Below are 24,078 nucleotides of genomic sequence, written 5' to 3'. Positions count from 1 at the left end.
GGATTTGAATTTTTTCACAAAGAAAGAAACCATAGGATACCTTACATTAAGTTTTGTGAATGTGAATGAATATTGCACATTAGTAGTATCTAACTCTCATCACAAAGAATGAATGTTACACATTAGGATTCCAATCTCAAAAATCCCTATCCTTGATACCAAACATTCAATTACTAAAAGGAAAATATCAATTAAACAAAAATTAGGATTCCAATCCCCAAATAATCAATAAACAATTAAATTTCAATTTCTAGGATTCCAATCTCCTAAACCACATGAACCACCTAAAAATAAAAAAACTTGTGTAGTAGGCTTGATTGATGACTATTTCGTACTAAATCTATAGTTTCAATTCAAGTGTTTATCGAAAATTTTAAAATTTTCACTATTCTTAGGATTGGATTTTTGCATAACTTGCTAATTGTATAATCACCCTATTTCCAACCTTAGACACCACAATAAACACACAACTTTGATTAAGTTGCAGATGTTGCATAAGGTAGTTATGCTCTACCAATAGATTACCAATAAATTGCATCTTTGAAAGGTGCTTGACTCATGCGCAAGATTCTCATAAGTTTAGCCTTGTGACACTCCAAAGCAAAGTCTGAACACTAACATCCTATGCAAACTTAACATAATGCATATGTATACCCAATAACAATCTTCTTCAAACTACATGCCCCAATCACCTTTCCTTGATAATCACGAATATTAGCCACTAAACCAACATAAGAACAATTAGAGAGCACATAAGGTTATACATGAAATCTATTCTATAATTGAAGAATTTTTTTAAATAAATATTAGCCACCAAACTGGCATCAAATTCACTGCATCTAGTGATTCATTGTGTATTAATAACTGATGAATTTTTTTAAATAGTAATAATTTATATTAATCAAAAGAGTTCTGGATTATTCACTATCAAACAAAGAGTAGAAAAGCTAAAGAGGGGGAAAAAAAACCTTAGTTCTCACGCACAACATAAAGATGTTAGATGGTGAATGGAGTGCATCTGCTAGGTTTGTATTTGAGTTTGCCATGAGCACTATGCTTGGCTTTGAGGGGGCTGACAAGGAGGTAGAGGTGAGAGTTGAATGCTATGAAAGAGGGAGGGAGGCAGAGGCAGGTCGTGGAAGAGTCGGGTTATTTTTTCTTAAAATTTAAACTTAATTAAATAAATAAGTAAAAATTAATGATGTGAAAAATTGTGAAGGCTAGAAAGCTTATATGATACAACCTAAGGAAGCCAACCATTGGTCAAATGTCTTTGGTTTTATAATATATATAAATAAGATTGTTATATCAGAAAACAGGGAATGACATTAATTGTACCGTTAGACACATCGTTTTATTTATTTATTGGATAAACAAGAGTATCCAAACCCATGTTTGTTGCTTATACACACAAGGAGTGTATAATGTGATTTGTATTTTTATTTTATAATAAAACATGCAATGACATTAATTGCACCATTAGACACATCATTTTATTTATTTATTAGATAAAAAAGGGTGTATCCAGACCCGATGGGGGTGGCCCTAAGATGGGAAAAAGACGTCATGAGGGTGGCTCTAAAATAAAGATAAAAAGTTTAGAATATAAAATATCATGAGATTTTAAGAATCAATAAGCCAACCCCTTAGAGTTTACACCTTATTTGACTGCCAACATTGACAGAAAACAATATATTGCGGGAAACCCATAATCATTGAAACATGAATTCTCTAACAATATTTAAAAGTTCACTGGCCCGTCGAGGGTCCACGAGATCAATATTGTGGAACCCATAATCATCGAAACATGCCTCGACCTGGACCCCACACGCTACCAACATCTCCACAAACTCCTGTTGCCGATCGATCATCGGGTCCCCACTAAACCCAGTAACCAAACACCTTTTTAGCGTACTAATCATCTGCTTGTGTGGGCCCTGCACCATGGGATTACAATACCGATGGTCCCGATTAGTCGATTTTGGCAAAACAAGTTCCCACAACAGGTCGAGCACAGGCAAAGGCAAAATCTCATCCGCAGCGTATCGCAGCTCTGATTCAGTTCTTTGTAGACCTCCAAACATGGGTTGGTTCATTATAACCCCAGCAATCTTCAATGGCTCCAATTTCATCAAGTCTGTCTTTAAACCCGAATATAGCGCGATGTTTCCACCGCATCCAACACCGTAAAGATAACACCTCGAGAAGTCTCCGTAGTCTGTGAGCCACTGCTCACCGTTGGGGTTTGTGGCTTGTTCTTTAACCCAGTTCATAGCATCGACAGCATCTTCGTACTGCGCTGGGAGTCGACTCTCGGGTGCTAGACGATAGTTCACGGACACAACAATGGTGAGAAGCTCGCTCGCAATGTCCTCACAGTTTGTGTGGGCATCAGAGTCAGCTGCACTTAAGAGAATCCAGCCACCGTGGTGGCAGTAAATTACAATGGGAAGTCGAGCGATGGTGTTGTCAATATTGGAAGGCAATTTTGTTGGTCGGAAAATACGAACCCATGTCTTAGTTTTGACGTTGAGAGTGACGTCTTTGGAGACCACAGGGTCCCCATTGGGGTTTGCCTCGATTGTGGGGCGGGATTGGCCTCGATTGAGCGTACCATCTGGGTTGAGCTCGATGTTGAGGTGGTCGTAAGGGTCGAATCTTGACCTTTGTGTTTTAGTATTTTCTTCTTCTTCTTTGGAAAAGTAGCTGTAATTGGAGGAATTTCGCGTATTGTTTTTTGCATATAGCCATGAACCCATGAAGAAGACCTATGTATGAACAAGTTTGAGTTCTTTTTTTTTTTTTTCGTTTCTTTTCTTTTTATTTTGAAAACGGTTATTATTATTATCTTTTTTAATTTTTATTTTGTCATTGTAATCACGTTAACGAAAACATCGGATATGCGTGTATCAGCTGAGACCATCAAAGTTGGGTAATATGTGATGTTTTCCGTGGTTGAAAATGTCAAAGGTGGGTTGTTAATTTTCTTATTTGGAGCAAAAAGAGTAATTTTAGTATCATATAAAACTGCACAATTTTTACTATAATTATTTTATATTATATATTGTGATTGATTACAAGTTATTATATATAAACTCATCACTTTTTATCTACTAGTTACTATTACATAGACAATTATAGTATTTTATATAGTCTTAAATATTTTTACAAAAAGGGATAATGTGGTGGACTAGAGCATGGAGGTATCGTACTTTTGAACCCGAAATTTGTTCAGAACTTAGTCAAATTCGTGCTGTTGATGTTAGTTTTTATAAACCAAAGATTCCGGTACGTTAAGGTGGTCAAATATTAACGGGATGGATTCAGATCTGCATCATACAAACCAAAGAATAGATTGAAAGTTAAAATTATTTGACCTCTAAATATATATTTTTTTCAAAAATAGTTCAAACTTTTATATCTCACATAATCATTTTAAGAGATAAAGCGGACTTCACCGGAAAAACCTAAAAATCCAGATAAGGATGTAATTACCATATATTTTTGAGAGCGATTCTCAATATATATATATATATATATATATATTTTTTTTTCAAAATATTCTATTTTCCGTGGTTGCAAACTAGAATTTGTTCCCGTGTTTCTGTTACATATCCAAGTTCACACCAATATTATGCTCCCGAGAAATTTATTATTCAACTACGTACATATACAACCCTGAATTCTTATGAATAGTATGCCAGCTGAAATGAGCAATCACAGTCTCATAGATTATCTGATTATGTCGTCAGATCCCTACCAACACTTTCAAATTGCTCACAATACTGATGGCACTCTCACTCGATATATGAGGTTGCCAAAGACCAAAGCAAACCCAGTGGCCTCTCCTGGAGATCCTGTGCTCTCCAAGGATCTCACTCTCAATGCCCAAAACAAAACCCGTGTCCGAGTCTACATTCCGACACCAAAACTTTCTTCAAATGATGGCATAAGGATTCCCATCATAATTTTCTACCCTAGTTCTGCATGGGTTCTTTTAAATTGGGACACTACCCTGGTCCATTTACAAAGCTCAAAGCTCGCATACCAAGTTCCTGCCATTGTTGTTAGCGTTGAATATCGCGTTGCCCCAGAGAATAGGCTCCCAGCGCAATACCATGATGCAGTGGACGCAATTCTCTGGGTGAGAGAACAAGCATTGGATCCAAATGGTGAGCAATGGATTAGAGATTATGGAGATATTTCAAGGTGTTATCTACATGGAAGTGCTAATGGTGGAAATATGGTATTTTTCGCTGCGTTAGAAGCAACGGGAATGGAGTTGGAGCCCTTGAGGATTGCTGGGAATATAATGAACCAGCCCATGTTTGGTGGCATGCAAAGGACGAACTCAGAGTTACAGAACTATGGGGACGTGATGTTGCCCTTGTGTGCACAAGATTTGGCTTGGAAGCTCTCGTTGCCAGAAGGTGAAGATCGAGACCATTGGTATTGTAATCCGATGGTGGAGGGCCCCCATACGGGTGCCATTAGTAAGCTTGGTAGGTGCCTTGTGATTGAGTCCCGTGGGGACCCATTGATTGATCGACAACAGGAGTTTGCAACCATGTTGATAAGGCATGAGGTCCAGACTGAAGTGCAATTCGACCCTTTGGGGTGCCACGCGATCGAGATCATAGACCTGGAATGGGCAAATGCTCTTGTGGAAAGGATTAAACGCTTTATTGTAGAAGCCGAAAATAAATCATGAGTTGCAAGAGTTTTTTAGCTCAATTGATTGGCATCTATTTATATTTCTAATAGAGATATCTAAAATTTGAACCCTCTCTTCCACAACTATCAAATTATAAATAATTAAATTAATTTAAATAAGAAAAATCTTAGTTCACTTAATGTAGCTAGTATAATTACCCTGAGAGAGAATGAATGATTGCGTAATTAGATTATCATGTACTTTCCTCACAAATAAAAAATACTCCATACTTGAAAGCACACATTTATATATGCATAGATAAAAAAGATTTGAGTTTATTCCAAATCAGGTGAAAGCATCTCTAAATAATTTAGTGGTTGTTGATATGTATGTATTATATTTAGTTGAATTAATGAAAGTGATCCAAGTAAGTCACATTAAATTTATGGTGAGTCACACTAATGAGAAGGAAAAACCCAAAATAGATTTCATTATTACTAGCTTTCTTATGCAATGCATGTTTTATATTAAAGTTGAATTACAATGAAAATCAAACTAAACCCAAATTAACTTTTAATTGTAGTCTAATTTGGTGTCAAGTGTCTATTTTAATTTTATTAACTTTGGTAAGCCAATTTTTGTGCATATCAGGCTATCCTAACTAATGCAACTTTTACTACCACACACATTTAGTATGATGGTCATTCTATAAGTATAAGTACTTGTGGTGTGTTGGGAGGGGGGGAAGGGCAAATATCGAGATTCAAGTCTTCAAGAGAGAGTTTCACACACATATACACTTAAATTATGTTAAAATAGAATTTCTATCTTGTAAAAAAAAAAAAAAAAAAAAAACTAATGCAACTTTTCTTATGCTATAGCCCGCGTGTTTTGTACTTAAAACTACCATAGAGGCCATTATGATCCCCAGACTATGGTCGGCAACAAAATTATGCCTCAGAAATAAATCAAAAAGTATCGAACTAAATTGTGTGGCACCGCATGACTCTTCTTCGTTATCAAGCTAAAAAAAGTAGTTGCTAACGAAAATGCAACAAACATGAATGAAGGGAAAGCTGTTGTAAATTAACCAAAAATGAAAGTTGTTAGAGAGAAAAAAAAACATTGTTATCCACACCATGGTTTTAAAAACCGAACCGGTCATAGAACCGTTTTTTTTGTAATTTCCGGTTCAACCCCAGTTTTTGACCGGTTCTTGGCCGGTTTTCTGGTTGTTGACTGGTTTTGGAGCTTTTAACCGGACCGGATTGGCCTCCGGTTCCCGGTTGAACCGGTCGGACCGGCCGGTCCGGTCCGGTTTTTAAAACAGTGATCCACACAGTACAGTGGGAAAATTTCGGCCTAAATTTTTGGAACTACATTATTTTCATGGTTACAGAGTCTGGATCTGGGCTTCTGTTATATATACCCAGATTCACCATTAAAATTTTCATGCACCTAGAAATTTATTACAGAAGTAGAAAACCCAAAGTTCTTCCACCTAGAAATTATTAAACAAGCAAAATCGATATTATGTCGTCTGATAGAGATCCCTGCGACTAACTTAAAATTGCTCTAAATCCTGATGGTACTCTCACTAGATTTGTGACGTTCCCAAAGAAAAAGGCAAACCCCATGGCCTCTAATGGCGACCCTGTGGTCTCCAAGGATCATACTCTCAATGGCCAAAAGAAAACCCATGTCCGAATCTACATGCCGGCCATCAAATTGGCTCGAAATGATGACACAAGTTTCCGATCGTAATTTCCTACCCCCTTTTGAGTTGGTACCTTTCTTTATGGGATACTGAAGTTGCATTGACATAGATACAGGTACGGATACGACATGAGTATGGACATAGAAGTACAACAATTTTTGAAAAATAAAAATACGGCATGGCGTGAACACGATAATTAAATAATTAATTAAAATTTATATTTAGACATATTTTTTAATATTTTTAGACATGAAAAATAAACAAAAGCTAGAGGAGTAGCTGGATAAAGAATTAAAAAATTGATTAAATAAAGAACAAAGCCCAATAAAATTTTGAAAAGACGGCATGTACTTAGTCAAATTTTAAAAATAAAGAATAAACAAAAGCTAGAAGAGTGCACAAACAAACCATAAAAAAATTGATTAAACCCAATGAAGTTTAAAAATGAGTGGTTGTATTTAGTGGTTGACAGAATGCAAGTTGTCAATCATCTTCAAAGAGACCAAAAGACTCTAGAGATTGAAAAATTATAAGGTTCACGTGGTGGACAAGTGATGTAATTCACTATTTCACTAAAAAACTCAAACCTATTTAATATTGTTGAGTTAGAATTTTTTTTAAAAACAGAAACTGATTATTGAATCAGCAATTTTAAACAAATATGAGTCTTTTAGTGGAATAGTTGACAAGCGAGGTAGTTTACCAGAAGATTGTATAATTTCTCCTAGAATGAGAGAGAAAAAAAAAAAAAAACTGCAGAAACAACAATTGAAAAATAAGTAGAGAAAGAGAAAATGCAGAAATAGCAGTTGGCAAAAACGCAGAGAGAGAAGGTGAGTGAGACTAAGTGTTTGTTTAGATACAGCTTATTTTGATGAAAATTGAAAATACTGTAACAAAATAATTTTTAAATGTGTGAATAGTGTCGTGAGACCCGTGAACAATGCGTGAACAGTATATGAACAATGCACTTTGTCTCCTGCGCAATGAATTTATGTGCATGAATAGTGCAGTTACTGTTCATACGCGCTGAAAAAAAAAAAACACACACACACACACACAAACGTGAGGGAAAAACGTGAATCCAAACACTCACTAAAAATAAGAGTAAGAACAAATAGTGGTGCAATCTCAATGTCTGAGGTTGAAGTTTCATCAATGGTTGAGCCTGTAAGTACCAAAAAGAAGAAGAAGAAGAACCTTGAAAAAAGAAAAAAAAGAAAAAACTTTGAATCAACTGAACCTGTGAGAACCATGTTGGCGCCGTGTTGGAGAGGCGGAAAAAAAAAAAAAAGACATTGCTCGGACACCAGAGTCCGACGAGTTTTACCGGTATTGGTGTCCGGCTTGTGTCGGACACCGGTACTTTGCCAAAAATGGCATGTCGGTGCAACCTACGATCTATAAAATAACCTCGAAGCTCATATCCCAGGTTCCTGCTATTGTTGTCTTCGTTGGCTACCGCATTGCCCCAAAAAATAGGTTGCCAGCGCAACACATGACGCCATGGAAGCAATTCTTTGGGTGAGGGAACAAGCATTGAATCCAAAGGGTGAGCAATGGATTAGAGATTACAGAGATATTTCAAGGTGTTATCTACATAGAAGTGGTTGTAGTGGGAACATAGCATTTTTCGCAGCATTAGAAGCAACGAGAATGGAGTTGGAGCCCTTGAAGATTGTTGGGAATATAATGAACGAACCCATGTTTAGTGGCATGGAAAGGAAGAAGTTAGAGCTGCAGAATCGTATGGACCCTGCCTTCCCATTGTGTGCATATGATTTGATGTGGGAGCTCTCATTACGAAGGTGAAAATTGAGACCATTGGTATTGTAATCCTATAGCGGAGGGCCCGCACACAAGCGCCATCAGCAAGCTTTGTAGGTGTCTTGTGATTAGGTTTTATGGGGACTTGATGATCGATCTGCAACAAGAGTTTGTAACCATGTTGATGAGGCATGGGGTCCAGATCGATGTGCTGTTCCACCATTCAGGGTTCCAAGCAATTGAGATGGTAGGCCCGGAATGGTCGAATGCTATTGTGGAAATGATTAAAGACTTCATCGATGAAATGGAAAACAAACCATGACTTCAATACTTTGTTATTAATGTGGGATTAATGTTACTAGAATTGTTACTAATGTGGTATATATTAATGTTAATAGAAGTAGTATGTTTACAATATTTTCATTACAAATCATAGGTGGTAATTTGTTATTGAGTTTAATTTAAATTTATCACTTAAATTACTTTTTTTTTTAAATTTATTTAATTATAACAGCTAGCAACAACTTACCACTTAGAATTTGTTGTAAAAGTGTTGTGACGAACATAGCATTTCTAGTTAAGTTTGTACAAAAGGTTGAGCAAAAATAGGAAAATCTTCTAACCAAATTTGAGATCCCTCCGAAACATGATCAAACATTAGAAGGCTTGACTTGATTTGCTAATATATATATATATATATTCTCTATACTTCAATGCACGCATTTTATCTGAATAGGCAAAATGTTTATGTGGCAAATAAATTGCATTATCAGCAAGTCTAATATTAAAAAATCAAATGCAATGTTAATGAATCTAAATTTTATTGGCCACTTTAGCACTTAGATGAAAAAAAAAAAAAAGTCACATCAGCATTTAATATATTATTATTATTATTATTTTTTCCTAACAAATCTATTCCTTTTCATCATTTTTATTTATGAGAAGATCCTTTTCATCATCTCGGTTTGTGCATTACAAGTAATTCCATAGATGATTATTAGAATATATGTGAATCATGTTAGGAACATATGTTATCTAGAATTGACTAATCCTTTGATAAGATACACTTTATTTGTAATTAGATAGATCTAGGATGTGTTTAATACTTCAAGGAATAAAAGGTCAAGTCCAAGTGTTAAAGTCATGTAAATTTGTCTAAAAATCAAGTGAAGAAGTGTTGCATTTTAAAACTTGACAGCTAGCTAGACAGCTAGCATCTATCAAGGTTTAAAAGACAAATTTAGCTCGATGCTCGATAGCTGTTCGATAAATAACCTATCTATTAAGATTTACAAAAATCAATTTTTCAGATCTGATTTCACACATATTCGTGTAGACATGTTTAAGCTTTCTTTTCTCACAACCCTAAACATATATAAGGATTATTTTAAGGGCTATTATAGCTGATGCAAGTGGATGAAACTTGATGCAAATGTTTTGTTTAAGCAAATTGTGACAGGATACATATGCCCTAGTTCATCTTTCTCTTGAAAAAGCTTCTGCGTTTGTACGCTGTAGGGTTTTGTAATCAAGGAGTTTCGTGATGTTTATCGTATTGATGAATTGAAGAACTTTGCAGCCAATATTCTTCTCAAGTTGGTGGTTAGTCACGTACTTGAATCCATGCATTGATTGGTTAGTCATGTACTAGGAGCCGTGCATTAAAAAGGAGAGATTGTAATTACAGAACAAGTCCAATTAGATATTGGGGTAAGGGTTCAATTGTAGGTTGGTATAAGGTATTGGAATTTCTTTACTTGTAACTGCTTATTGTGATAATAGTAAATTCTCGGGAGTGGTGACCTTAAAATCACCCGATGGAGTTTTTGCCTTGGAGGTTTTTCCTATTCATAAACAAATCACCGTATCAACTTTATTTTTCACTGCATATTAACTTAGTTGGTGATTTGTTTGTGCTACCATGCTTATTGCATGAAATTAAATCTAATTAATTCACTTGACTAATTAATTGATTAATTTACCAAATGGGTCAATACACTCTTGGCTTATCAATGATATGTAGAAGTGCTACATCTTAATTCATGCATTTGGACATGATTTCCACTTTTAATTTTAGTAGAGACAATCTCGAGTAATGTTCTATTTGCATATTAAGCTACAACACTAATTAAATTCCTAGCATATTGAGCTAAGATGTGAGCAGGGTGATTGCGTTGCCGTCGAACATGAGAGACTTGTACTCCCTTAAAATTCTTTAGCTTATGTTGTACCCCCTCAACCCTATTGAGAATAGTCATTGGTGGTTCACACAATCCATTCACAGTCTCATCAACAATCTGTGAGTCACATTCAAAAATAACCTCTCAAACTCCACATCCCATGCAAATGAACCCCTTCCACCAAAGCTTTGGCTTTAATTTCTAATGGGCCTAGTGGGTAAGGTATATTTTTACTCAAGCAGCTTCTACTCTTCCAGCGAAATCACGAATGACTACCCTAATGCCCGAAGAATGAGAAGACTCAAATGTTGCACCATTAACATTAAGTTTATACCAAGGAACTTTCAGAGGTGACCATTGAGCATCTTTGTTGAACCCCCCTGAATGTATCTTGAGGTTAACCATCTGAAATTCATCTAGAAGGAAACGAGCTCGCTGCAAAATTGCCAAACCTTCCTGTCTTGGCTTTCCCAACTGAACCTCATTCCTGTTAAACCACATGCATCGTGCCACCATGGCCACCAACTCCAGCAACTCTTGTCCCACCCGAACCCCAATAAAAAAAAAAAAAAGACATTGCTCGGACACCAGAGTCCGACGAGTTTTACCGGTATTGGTGTCCGGCTTGTGTCGGACACCGGTACTTTGCCAAAAATGGCATGTCGGTGCAACCTACGATCTATAAAATAACCTCGAAGCTCATATCCCAGGTTCCTGCTATTGTTGTCTTCGTTGGCTACCGCATTGCCCCAAAAAATAGGTTGCCAGCGCAACACATGACGCCATGGAAGCAATTCTTTGGGTGAGGGAACAAGCATTGAATCCAAAGGGTGAGCAATGGATTAGAGATTACAGAGATATTTCAAGGTGTTATCTACATAGAAGTGGTTGTAGTGGGAACATAGCATTTTTCGCAGCATTAGAAGCAACGAGAATGGAGTTGGAGCCCTTGAAGATTGTTGGGAATATAATGAACGAACCCATGTTTAGTGGCATGGAAAGGAAGAAGTTAGAGCTGCAGAATCGTATGGACCCTGCCTTCCCATTGTGTGCATATGATTTGATGTGGGAGCTCTCATTACGAAGGTGAAAATTGAGACCATTGGTATTGTAATCCTATAGCGGAGGGCCCGCACACAAGCGCCATCAGCAAGCTTTGTAGGTGTCTTGTGATTAGGTTTTATGGGGACTTGATGATCGATCTGCAACAAGAGTTTGTAACCATGTTGATGAGGCATGGGGTCCAGATCGATGTGCTGTTCCACCATTCAGGGTTCCAAGCAATTGAGATGGTAGGCCCGGAATGGTCGAATGCTATTGTGGAAATGATTAAAGACTTCATCGATGAAATGGAAAACAAACCATGACTTCAATACTTTGTTATTAATGTGGGATTAATGTTACTAGAATTGTTACTAATGTGGTATATATTAATGTTAATAGAAGTAGTATGTTTACAATATTTTCATTACAAATCATAGGTGGTAATTTGTTATTGAGTTTAATTTAAATTTATCACTTAAATTACTTTTTTTTTTAAATTTATTTAATTATAACAGCTAGCAACAACTTACCACTTAGAATTTGTTGTAAAAGTGTTGTGACGAACATAGCATTTCTAGTTAAGTTTGTACAAAAGGTTGAGCAAAAATAGGAAAATCTTCTAACCAAATTTGAGATCCCTCCGAAACATGATCAAACATTAGAAGGCTTGACTTGATTTGCTAATATATATATATATATATTCTCTATACTTCAATGCACGCATTTTATCTGAATAGGCAAAATGTTTATGTGGCAAATAAATTGCATTATCAGCAAGTCTAATATTAAAAAATCAAATGCAATGTTAATGAATCTAAATTTTATTGGCCACTTTAGCACTTAGATGAAAAAAAAAAAAAAGTCACATCAGCATTTAATATATTATTATTATTATTATTTTTTCCTAACAAATCTATTCCTTTTCATCATTTTTATTTATGAGAAGATCCTTTTCATCATCTCGGTTTGTGCATTACAAGTAATTCCATAGATGATTATTAGAATATATGTGAATCATGTTAGGAACATATGTTATCTAGAATTGACTAATCCTTTGATAAGATACACTTTATTTGTAATTAGATAGATCTAGGATGTGTTTAATACTTCAAGGAATAAAAGGTCAAGTCCAAGTGTTAAAGTCATGTAAATTTGTCTAAAAATCAAGTGAAGAAGTGTTGCATTTTAAAACTTGACAGCTAGCTAGACAGCTAGCATCTATCAAGGTTTAAAAGACAAATTTAGCTCGATGCTCGATAGCTGTTCGATAAATAACCTATCTATTAAGATTTACAAAAATCAATTTTTTAGATCTGATTTCACACATATTCGTGTAGACATGTTTAAGCTTTCTTTTCTCACAACCCTAAACATATATAAGGATTATTTTAAGGGCTATCATAGCTGATGCAAGTGGATGAAACTTGATGCAAATGTTTTGTTTAAGCAAATTGTGACAGGATACATATGCCCTAGTTCATCTTTCTCTTGAAAAAGCTTCTGCGTTTGTACGCTGTAGGGTTTTGTAATCAAGGAGTTTCGTGATGTTTATCGTATTGATGAATTGAAGAACTTTGCAGCCAATATTCTTCTCAAGTTGGTGGTTAGTCACGTACTTGAATCCATGCATTGATTGGTTAGTCATGTACTAGGAGCCGTGCATTAAAAAGGAGAGATTGTAATTACAGAACAAGTCCAATTAGATATTGGGGTAAGGGTTCAATTGTAGGTTGGTATAAGGTATTGGAATTTCTTTACTTGTAACTGCTTATTGTGATAATAGTAAATTCTCGGGAGTGGTGACCTTAAAATCACCCGATGGAGTTTTTGCCTTGGAGGTTTTTCCTATTCATAAACAAATCACCGTATCAACTTTATTTTTCACTGCATATTAACTTAGTTGGTGATTTGTTTGTGCTACCATGCTTATTGCATGAAATTAAATCTAATTAATTCACTTGACTAATTAATTGATTAATTTACCAAATGGGTCAATACACTCTTGGCTTATCAATGATATGTAGAAGTGCTACATCTTAATTCATGCATTTGGACATGATTTCCACTTTTAATTTTAGTAGAGACAATCTCGAGTAATGTTCTATTTGCATATTAAGCTACAACACTAATTAAATTCCTAGCATATTGAGCTAAGATGTGAGCAGGGTGATTGCGTTGCCGTCGAACATGAGAGACTTGTACTCCCTTAAAATTCTTTAGCTTATGTTGTACCCCCTCAACCCTATTGAGAATAGTCATTGGTGGTTCACACAATCCATTCACAGTTTCATCAACAATCTGTGAGTCACATTCAAAAATAACCTCTCAAACTCCACATCCCATGCAAATGAACCCCTTCCACCAAAGCTTTGGCTTTAATTTCTAATGGGCCTAGTGGGTAAGGTATATTTTTACTCAAGCAGCTTCTACTCTTCCAGCGAAATCACGAATGACTACCCTAATGCCCGAAGAATGAGAAGACTCAAATGTTGCACCATTAACATTAAGTTTATACCAAGGAACTTTCAGAGGTGACCATTGAGCATCTTTGTTGAACCCCCCTGAATGTATCTTGAGGTTAACCATCTGAAATTCATCTAGAAGGAAACGAGCTCGCTGCAAAATTGCCAAACCTTCCTGTCTTGGCTTTCCCAACTGAACCTCATTCCTGTTAAACCACATGCATCGTGCCACCATGGCCACCAACTCCAGCAACTCTTGTCCCACCCGAACCCCAATTATCAGATGCCAAATAAATTCCACAAACTTTGGGAAAGCCAATACAAGGCAAACTATTGATTCTTATGTCATAATATAACAACCATACACATAGTCACCCAATTTTTTGGCTTGACTTTTCGCCTATCTTTAAAGTGATTTATTGTAATCCGGTGCAAAATATGTGTGAGATGTGAATTGTAGGTGTCCAGCTCGATGAAGACAAGGTGCTTGTTGGGTTGTAGGGATAGATTTGATGTGTTGGGGGTGGCAGAAAAGGGGATGTTGTTCGTCTGATGGTTATTATCGGTGGTTAAGGACTTGAGGTTGATGATTTAGGGTGATCGTATCACGGCCAAGGAGTGGCTTTTGGGTTGATAGTGACGAGATGGTGGAGGAAGAGAGTGGTGGTTTTTGTTTGGGTAGGAATAAAAATATGACTAGAAAAGTGATGCTTGGTAGTTTTTTATTATTATTTTTATTTATTTATTTATTTTTATGAGAGGTAGTTTTTGGTTTGGAGTGTGAGAGAAAAAAAATATTGAGATTTTATTTTTATGTTTATTGTTGTGTATAGTTACTAAGAAATGAGAAAAAAAGAAAATAAAATCTTCATATTTTTTCATTTTATTTATTTGAATTTTTTTTCCTAATGCTGATGTGGCATGTTTTAATATCAATTATTTTTTAATATTATTTTATTATGCACTTAGGTTTCAGGTATGCCAACTATGTAATCGGTTTGTAACAATTAAAATCCAAATTAGTTTTTAATTATTGTCTAATTTTGTGCCACATATCCATTTTAATTTTCTTAAATTTAGTACTAAGTGACATATTTATAATACTTAGAGCAAAAGTCGAGATGACCACCTCACTCATTTGAGCATTCACATTCAAATCTCTAAAAAATATCTATTTTAGACTCTAAAATGCTATTTTATCTATTTTATCAACTCATTTAACAATATTCAATATCCCATTTCTTATTTTTACATAGACCATAACGTAATAATATAAAATGAGAGAGAGAGAGAGAGAGAGAGAGAGAGAGAGAGAGAGAGTTAGAGATCTCGATTTGGATCTTACAATCCTAAGATTCGGTATCCCTAAACCATCCTAGATCTCATTAGGATCTCTACTTAAGTCAAATCTGTGTGGGATCCCGATCCGAATCTTAGGATTTTATAGGGTCTTGATCTTATAGTGATACTAAAGATCCTGTGATATAAAGGAAAATTCAAAAAAGAAAAAAAAGAAAAAAAAGAAAAGGGGACGCCAAATATCCCAAGTTGATAAAAAAATGTAATAAACAAATTAGCCTGGTAACCTTAGCCAAAATTGATAATATATATATATATATATATATAAAAGGAAAAAATAAAAAATAAACCTTAAAGCTCAGGTTAGTAATAAGTCATCACCTTAACGACTTAACCTAAACATAAAACAAAAGAGAAGTGAAGAGACTAGCAAGTCTACTAGAGAGTTGAAAGCAAGTGCAAGAAGCTAAGAAATCTAATAGCGAGTCCACTGTGAGAGATACTATCATCAACAACATTTTTTTTTTTTGTTAAAATAGTAATTCCGTTGTTAGATGCTTTCTCATGATATATATTGGCTGCCAATTGCTTACATTTTATTGTGATCAATAAAATTAGAATTGATATAATTTGGTACTACATTTTATTAGTAATTTCACTTATTTGTGTCGAAATTACTTTTTTTTTTCAATGCTTCTTTAATATATGTTATGAATTATAATTATGAGTATTTTTTAGTATTTTTTTTTAATTGGAAAGTAGGATCTTACGATCCTTATGCCAATCCTACGATCTAATTTCCGAACCCTCTCATCAATACCATGTAGGATCTTGATCCTGATAACTACAGAAGTAAGAATAAAAATGAATAAAAAATAAATACAAACTTGCTACAATAGTTGCTGTGGGTACTTGAGGATCGAGGAAGGATCTAAAAGGTTGTAATATTAGCTCGAGGACCGAGGAGAAAGTTGAGGGGCCACAATAATGACGTGAGAACACTATAAGTCACGGGCCCATGGGAAGGAACCGCCCGAGGAGGGGAGGTTAGGATCTGAAGAGAGTGGATGACAGTGGGCAATAGGGAAGTTGCAAGCCTGGTTTAGCCTGTTGCATCCGCATTAATTAGGGCCAACAGTTTTATCAGCTACATTAATGAAGAAATGACCTGAGCAGTATAGACCATAGCTTTGTAGGTTCCTGCCACCATCTTCTCAAATGTGAAAGGTAAGAAGTGTTTGAAAAAAGGAGGAGGGAATTAGATAGAGATGGACGGCATAGATGCGATGGAAGGGGGCTATATAAGGGAAGGAGGGGGGGGGGGGGGGGAGACAAAGAAAAGGAGAAGAGGGTGATTCTCCATTGAAATGCTACTTCCTCAGGAGTCTTTGTGTAAAACTTGATGCTTACTCATTTTTAGAACATAAGTCTGATTCTTGAACTTTAGTGTCTTCAGATAGAATTCCTTGCTGTTATCCTTTCCCATCTCTTATAAATTTCATTAATTTGGGCCAAGATTGAGGATAACATCTCACTATTCTAAGTGGGCTTGGGCCCTAACTCTTTTCTTTTGGTCTTTATAATTGGTGTTTTTTGTGAGAAACAGCAAATGCTTGAGGATCTATCCTGAACATTGATGGCTAACAAAGGCCAAGGCGAGAAGGAGTCAGTTGGTTCCCACAGGGAGAACCATTTCGTTAACTTGGAGCGTAGGAGAGACAGGCAACATACCCCAAGTATTGTAGTGGGGTCTCATCGCACTAAACGTACTAAACGGAATTGTCCCAAGTCTAGGGATTAAGCCTCATCTGAACAGGAGACGATAGTGTTGCAATGGGAGGTTGATTGTTTGCGTAAAAAGTTAAGGCGTAGGAAGCGTGATAGGAGGAGCCCATCTTCCCCATCAAGTAAGAGCTTAAGGGAAAGCCATGACCGATCATATTGGCATAGGTCTAGAACTCCACCTAGCGAAACCTACTCAAGCTCCTCACGTTGGGACAAGCTAGAGAAAAGCAACAACAAACGTGAAAGAAGGCCCCCTCATCACACCAAGGGAAATGACGCCATGAGTAAAGCCTTGTAGCAGATTTCTAAGTCCCCTTTTGTCAGGAGGATTAACAAGGATAAACTCCCTCACTGTTTCTCCTAGCCAACATTCACCATATATAATGGAAGGACTGACCCCGTGGAGCATGTCAACCACTTCAATCAAAAGATGGCCGTCTATGCCAGCAACGAGACCCTTTTGTGCAAGGTGTTCCCTTCCAGTCTTGGGCCTGTTGCCATGCGTTAAACGAGAGGTCAATAGGGTCCTTTGAAGAGCTGACTAAGGCATTCAATGCTAGATTCATAACTTGTAGTAGGGTCCCCGAGCCATTGGATGCTCTATTATCTATGGCCATGAGGGAGGGGGAGACCCTCAAAACCTACTCGGATTGATACTGGGAGATGTATAATAAAATGGACGGAGACTTTGAAGATGTGGCTATAAGGACCTTCAAGATCGGTCTCCTGACCGAGCATGACTTGAGAAAATCATTGACAATGAAATTTGCTTCAAACATGCACCAGCTTATGGATCGCATAGACAAGTACAAAAGATTAGAAGATGACCAAATGCAGGGGAAAGGAAAAGCTAAAGCATTCCCCGAGAAGAGGGATCCTCAGGGAAGAGGATACCATAATGACCAACTCCGAAGGGATTTCCCTAGTCACCTAGCAACTGAGGGAGTTCACATGATCAATTCACTATTCAAGGAACCGGTGCACCAGATACTAGAAAAGATAAAAAACGAGCCGTTTTTCAAGTGGCCTAACAGGATAGGTGGGGATCCATCCTAAAAGAAACCAAAACTTTTATTGCCATTACCATAAGGATAGAGGGCATACAACCAAGGACTGCAAGACTCTTTGGGATCACCTCAATCAATTGGCAAGATCAGGGAAACTTGATTATTTCTTGCACTAGCCTGCGAAACAGGCCGGACACTTGGGGGGTAGGGTACATAGAAACGACAATCCTTAGCTAGCATTGGGCACCATTAATATGATCCTGGCTAGGTCAGGAGGGGATGTTAGGTCAAATCCTCGAGTCATGGCCGTAGTGGGAGGCTTTGACCTGGAGACTAGAGTTTAGACTCACAAGAGAGCAAGAGAGACGGTCGCCCTTGACTTGAGTTTTTCTGAGAAGGACATGCGAGGAACCCTTCAACTGCATGATGACGCCCTGGTGGTTACTGTAAGGATCGAGGGCTATGATGTCAGGAGGGTACTGGTTGACCAAGGAAGCCAGGCTGAGATAATGTACCCAGACTTGTACCGGAGGTTAAACTTGAGGCCCGACGACCTAGATACGTGTGATTCTCCACTAATGGGCTTCGATGGCAAAACGGTAGTTCCCCAAGGAATGATCAAACTCCCCATACAAGTCGAAGAAGTGGAAGTCCAAGTGAATTTCATAATGGTAGAGGCGTTCTCCCCGTACACTCCTATCCTTGGCAGACCCTGGCTTTATGCCATGGGAGCTGTTCCTTCAACCCTGCACCTAAGGATCAAGTATCCTGCCCACGGGAAGGTGGGAGAGCTAGTGGGCGATCAGGCTATGGTCAGGCAGTGCTTAGTGTTAGCAGTTGCATGGCAATCATCAGACCCTATTACGATGAATAAGGAAGCAATCCAATAGCAATTAAAGGGGGCTGCAAGTAGGTAGCAGATTGAGGCACTAGGAGAATCATTTAACGAATTAGAAAGGATAATGATAGGGCTCGACCCATAGCAATATTTCTAGGTAGGCTCACAATTACCGCCCATGGAAAGGGCAGAACTGATAGAGTTCCTGAGGGTAAACCTTAACGTTTTTGCCTAGAATGCTTACAATGCACCAGGAATTGATCCTGAATTGGCTTGCCACCAGTTGAATGTAAATTCCAAGGCCTTGCCTCGTAAACAGCCTCCTCGACATTCAGTTAGGACAGAGGTAAACAAGTTGAAGCAAGTAAGAGCTATTAAGGAAATCTTCTACCCCGAATGACTGGCTAACACAGTAGTGGTTAAGAAGAAAAATGGAAAGTGGCGAGTATGCGTGGATTTCATTGACCTAAATAAGGCATGCCCAAAATACCCCTTCCTTACTCCTAGAATTGATCACCTGGTGGACGCCGCGGTAGGACATCCCCGGATGAACTTTTTGGACGCCTTCCAAGGTTACCACCAGGTACCTCTGTCATTGCCCGAGCAAGAGAAAACGGCCTTTCGTGCCCCTAATGGAAACTATCATTATCGGGTGATACCCTTCAGGCTCAAAAACGCAGGATCCACCTATCAGAGAATGGTAACATGTATGTTTGAAGGACAGATAGGAAGAAACATGGAGGCATACAGCGATGATATGGTAGTTAAGAGCAAAATGATAGAAAATCACCTAGCCGACCTGGGAGAAACTTTCTCAATGCTGAGGAAACATAAGCTACGCCTCAACGTGTCCAAGTGCTTTTTTGGGGTCAGTTCGGGAAAATTCCTTGGGTACTTGCTAACTCACCGTGGAATTGAAGTCAATCTAGAACAGATCAGGGCAATTAACAGCTTGCACCCTCTTCGGAATCCCAAGGAAGTGCAAAGGCTGACTGGGATGACAGTAGCTTTGAATAGGTTCATCTCTTAGTCCGCGGACAGGTATCATCCTTTCTTCAAACTGCTGCACAAATGGAAAGATTTTCAGTAGATCGAGGAGTGCATGATGGCATTCGAGGACCTTAAACGATACTTATCCAACCTGCCAATACTCTCTAGACCCGATAAGGAAGAAGTATTGTATGCATACTTAGCGGTCATCAAACACGCTGTCAGCTTTGTGCTCGTCAGGAACGAGGACGGAGTTTAGAGGCCCGTCTACTATGTTAGCAAATCCTTGCAAGAGGTTGAGATACACTATCTTCCCTTGGAAAAAGCAATATTGGCTATTGTGCACACCACTAGGAAACTCCCTCATTACTTCCAAGCCCATACCGTGGTGGTGCTTACTTAACTGCCCTTACAAGCCCTGATGAGGAAATCTGATTACACTGGCAAGATTGCTAAGTAGGGGACCAAGTTGGAGGCCTATGATGTCAAGTATATGCCCTGGATTGCCATAAAAGGGCAGGTCTTAGCAGACATTGTAGCATAATTCGCTAAAGGTGTCCTCGAGGAGGAGAATGTAACCATGGGTGCGCTAGTCTCATCGGTCACCGCCACCCCATCATAGCAAGTCTACACGGATGGATCTTCCAACCGAAAGGGAGCTGGTGTAGGAGTTGTATTGATCACCCCCGAGAAATTGATAATAGAGAAGTCATTATGATTAAGATTCTCGTCCACCAATAATAAGGCCGAATACGAAGCCTTGCTGACAGGGATAAACATGGTCAGGCTGTTGGGAGGAGAAGTGGTAAAGTTGTACTAGGATTGTAGGCTGGTTGTGGGGCAAGTCAATGATGATTTTGAGGCTTGGTATGAAAGGATGCAAGGGTACCTAGCCAAAGTACGAAATGCCTGAGCTTATTTCAAGAATTTTGTTTTGAAGCGAATCCCAAGAGGACAAAACTGACATGCGGCTTCTCTTGCGATGTTAGCCACTTCGCTTGGGTCAAGTCTTCCTTCGATTGTTATTGTAGAAGAAATGGACACTTCAAGTCTCGCGAGAGTACTAATGTCAAGTGTATGTAGCATCCATGTGGGGCCGAGTTGGATGGACCCCATAGTAAGCTTTTTGAAAAGGGATCTTTGCCCGAAGATAAGTTCGAAGCGGAGAAGGTACGTAAGGTTGCCCTTCGATATTGGTTGTCCGGGGAGCAGAAATTGTATAAACGCTCCAACTCAAGACAATATCTATTGTGCGTATAACTAGAAGCCGTGGAGCCCTTATTAGAAGAATTGCACGAGGGCATTTGTGGGAGCCATCCCAGAGGAAGGTCTTTAGCGCACATGACTCTCACCCAGGGGTACTAGTGGCCCAACATGTGACAAACTTCACAGGACTATGTGAAAAAGTGTGACCAATGTCAGAGGTATGCCCCAAATATTCATCAACCAGAAGGAATTCTGAACCTTTTGTCTAGCCCTTGGCCTTTCGCTCAATGGGGCTTGGATATAGTAGGACCTTTTCCTCGGGCCGTGGGAACCCAAAGATGGCTCCTCGTTGGCATGAACTACTTTACCAAGTTGGTGGAGGCTGAGCCCCTCTCTAACATCAGGGACATGGATGCCAAGAAATTCATCTGGAAAAACATCGTCACTAGGTTTGGGGTACCTCATACACTGATCTCAGACAACGGCCTCCAATTTGACAGTAAAGCCTTCAGGAGATATTGTAGGGAGTTGGGAATAAGAAACGGGTACTCTACACCTACATACCCCCAGGGAAATGGGCAGGTTGAGGCCACTAATAAAGTTATGGTAGCCAGATTGAAGAAAAAGCTGGAAGACGCAAAAGGAAAGTGGGTGGATGAGTTGCCCCACATGCTATGGACCTACCGTACCACACCCCGAAGATCAATGGGGGAGACCCCGTTCTTAATGACGTATGGGTCAGAGGCAGTAATCCCCATCGAGGCTAGATTTCCAACTTTGAGAATGGACCAATTCAACGCTGAAGAAAACTGCCATTTGCTCCTAGAAAGCCTGGACTTGGCTGAGGAAAGGCGGGAAGTGGCGATGGTGAAGATGGCTCACTATCAACAAAAGCTTAAGCAACAATATGATAAGGGGGTCAAATCCAGACCTTTGGCCCCGGGAGACTTAGTTCTGAGGAAAGTGATGGGGATAGCCAAAAACCTCGTTTGGGGTAAGCTAGGTCCCAATTAGGAAGGGCCATATAGAATCACCTCCGTAGTAGGCATTGGGGCCTACCACTTAAAGGACTTGGACAAAAAAGTAATCCCTTGCCCCCGGAATGTAAACAATCTACGACGTTATTATTATTGATAAGTTTTACTACTATTTATATCTCACTTTATCATATCTCAAAATGGAAGTTTTGAATAGAACTTAGGATATGCCTAGCTCCTCAGCCACAAGCCTAGGGTAAATCAACACTGCAAAAATATCCTAAATGTTGAACAGAACCTAGGACTTGCTTGGTTCCTCGGCCACAAACCTAGGGTAAATCATCACTGTAAACATATTCTAAGTGTTAAACAGAACCCAAGACTTGCCTGGCTCATCGACCACAAGCTTGGGGTAAATTAACATGACAAAAAATACGCTGAATGTTGAACAAAACCTAGGACTTACCTAGCTCCTCGGCCACAAGCCTAGGGTAAATCAACACTGCAAAAATATCCTAAATGTTGAACAGAACCTAGGACTTGCCTGGATCCTTGGCCACAAACCTAGGGTAAATCATCACTGCAAAAATATTCTAAGTGTTAAACAGAACCCAAGACTTGCCTGGCTCCTCGGCCACAAGCCTAGGGTAAATCAACACTACAAAAATATCCTACGTGTTGAACAGAATCTAGGACTTGCCTGGCTACTCGACCATAAACCTAAGGTAAATCATCATTGCAAAGATATCCTAAGTGTTAAACGGAACCCAAGACTTGCTTGGCTTCTCGGCCACAAGCTTGGGGTAAATTAACATGACAAAAAATACGCTGAATGTTGAACAAAACCTTGGACTTGCCTGACTCCTCAGCCATAAGCCTCGGATAAATCAACACTGCAAAAATATCCTAAGTGTTATATAGAACTTAGGACTTGTTTGACTACTCGGCCACAAGCCTAGGGTAACTCAACACTGCAGAAATATCCTAAGTGCTGAACAAAGCCTAAGACTTGACTAGCTTCTTGGCCACAAGCTTGTGATAAATCAACCTTACAAAAATAAAAATAATAATATATCCTAAATATTCTAAGGATTGACCAGCAAGGGCCAAAGGCATTTTCTCGAGTCTCCAAAGAGGTGCCATAAAGTTTGTCCGTATCCATGTCCAGCTCTAAGTAAGTTTTGGTTGACAGTTCGTTTAGACTTTATGGGTTAGTTCATCACTTATGCCTCAATGGAATTACAAATTGCTACGTCCTTGTTAGCATGGGAAATGAACAGTGATCAAGTTATGAGGAAAAGGGCACAGGTAAAGTATACAAATATATCTACGTATGAAAATACGGAAAGGTAAATACTATTAAACTTCAAAATTAAACATGAGGATTTCTTTTACAAAAAAGAGAGGGCATTACATATGTATGGGAGCCGTTATATTGCCCAAAAACCTATCCTAGGCTAAAGTTGAAACTAATCCTCAGATTCCTGCCCTTGAATTCCCTGCTTCTCCTGCCCTTGGGACCCCTTCTTCTTCAAAGGTATCCCTCCAGCCATTTCCTCCTCGGCCACCACTTCAACCACCTCCCATGGAGATGGAGTTTCCTTTTGTTTTTCTTTCCTGCTGACCTCAGTGGAAGTAGGATCATCACTTTGTTGGGTAGAGGAAGATTGAGGGGCAGAATTAGGGTTGGTTGGGAGTTGGGGAGGATTGGGGACTAAACGCAGGACGGGTGGGTAGTACACCTAGTTTGGAGCCTGAAGCTTCAACTTGGTGCTGACCCCCGCAGCAGTAAGAGCTTGTCCCCACACCTCCGGGTAGAAGGCACGAGCAACATCTCTAAATTGGGCGGTAAGGCTCTCGGCTGTCTTAGTCATCCTAGCTTTGTAGGCCGTTTGCTTGGCCACCGACTTCTCCTTTTCCATGGTTTCTAGCTGTTTGTTAGCTTGTTTTAGCTCCACCATGGTCAAGGCTAGTTGGTTCTCTACCTTCCTCTGAGACTCCAAGGCATTAGCGGCTTGTTTTTCATAACCCTTAAGGGCGGACTCAGCGGGCCTTTTCTGCCTTGACCAGTTAAGCAAGAGTCTCCCTCAACTTCTTGTTGGCATCTGAGCAGGCCCTCTCGGTAGCCTCTTGCTTGGCCTTTGCATCCCTG

At 38.7% G+C, this 24,078-nt stretch overlaps 2 protein-coding genes and 3 pseudogenes across 2 annotated transcripts; 4 read left to right on the top strand and 1 right to left on the bottom strand.

Annotated features, from left to right (window-relative positions):
- Window positions 1-1,479: 1,479 nt before the first annotated feature.
- On the bottom strand, window positions 1,480-2,808 carry LOC112039812 (probable carboxylesterase 9). Its single transcript, XM_024072715.2, has one exon. It carries the CDS (start codon window positions 2,757-2,759, stop codon window positions 1,713-1,715), a length of 1,047 nt encoding a protein of 348 aa, XP_023928483.2. The 5' UTR covers window positions 2,760-2,808; the 3' UTR covers window positions 1,480-1,712.
- A 763-nt stretch (window positions 2,809-3,571) lies between these two features.
- Window positions 3,572-4,740, top strand: LOC112039811 (probable carboxylesterase 9). Its single transcript, XM_024072714.2, has one exon. It carries the CDS (start codon window positions 3,689-3,691, stop codon window positions 4,709-4,711), a length of 1,023 nt encoding a protein of 340 aa, XP_023928482.2. The 5' UTR covers window positions 3,572-3,688; the 3' UTR covers window positions 4,712-4,740.
- Window positions 4,741-7,752: 3,012 nt separating this feature from the next.
- LOC136068911 (probable carboxylesterase 9) lies at window positions 7,753-8,460 on the top strand (annotated as a pseudogene).
- A 2,517-nt stretch (window positions 8,461-10,977) lies between these two features.
- Window positions 10,978-11,685, top strand: LOC112039810 (probable carboxylesterase 9; annotated as a pseudogene).
- Window positions 11,686-17,188: 5,503 nt separating this feature from the next.
- LOC112039809 (uncharacterized) lies at window positions 17,189-21,963 on the top strand (annotated as a pseudogene).
- The last annotated feature ends 2,115 nt before the right edge of the window (window positions 21,964-24,078 follow it).

This window comes from Quercus suber, unplaced genomic scaffold (genome assembly GCF_002906115.3).
Source record: "Quercus suber isolate HL8 unplaced genomic scaffold, Cork oak 2.0 scaffold_141, whole genome shotgun sequence".
In the NCBI taxonomy this organism is placed as follows: domain Eukaryota; kingdom Viridiplantae; phylum Streptophyta; class Magnoliopsida; order Fagales; family Fagaceae; genus Quercus; species Quercus suber.
The sequence above is the reverse complement of the archived record's forward strand: the minus strand, read 5'-3'. Positions and strand labels throughout refer to the sequence as shown.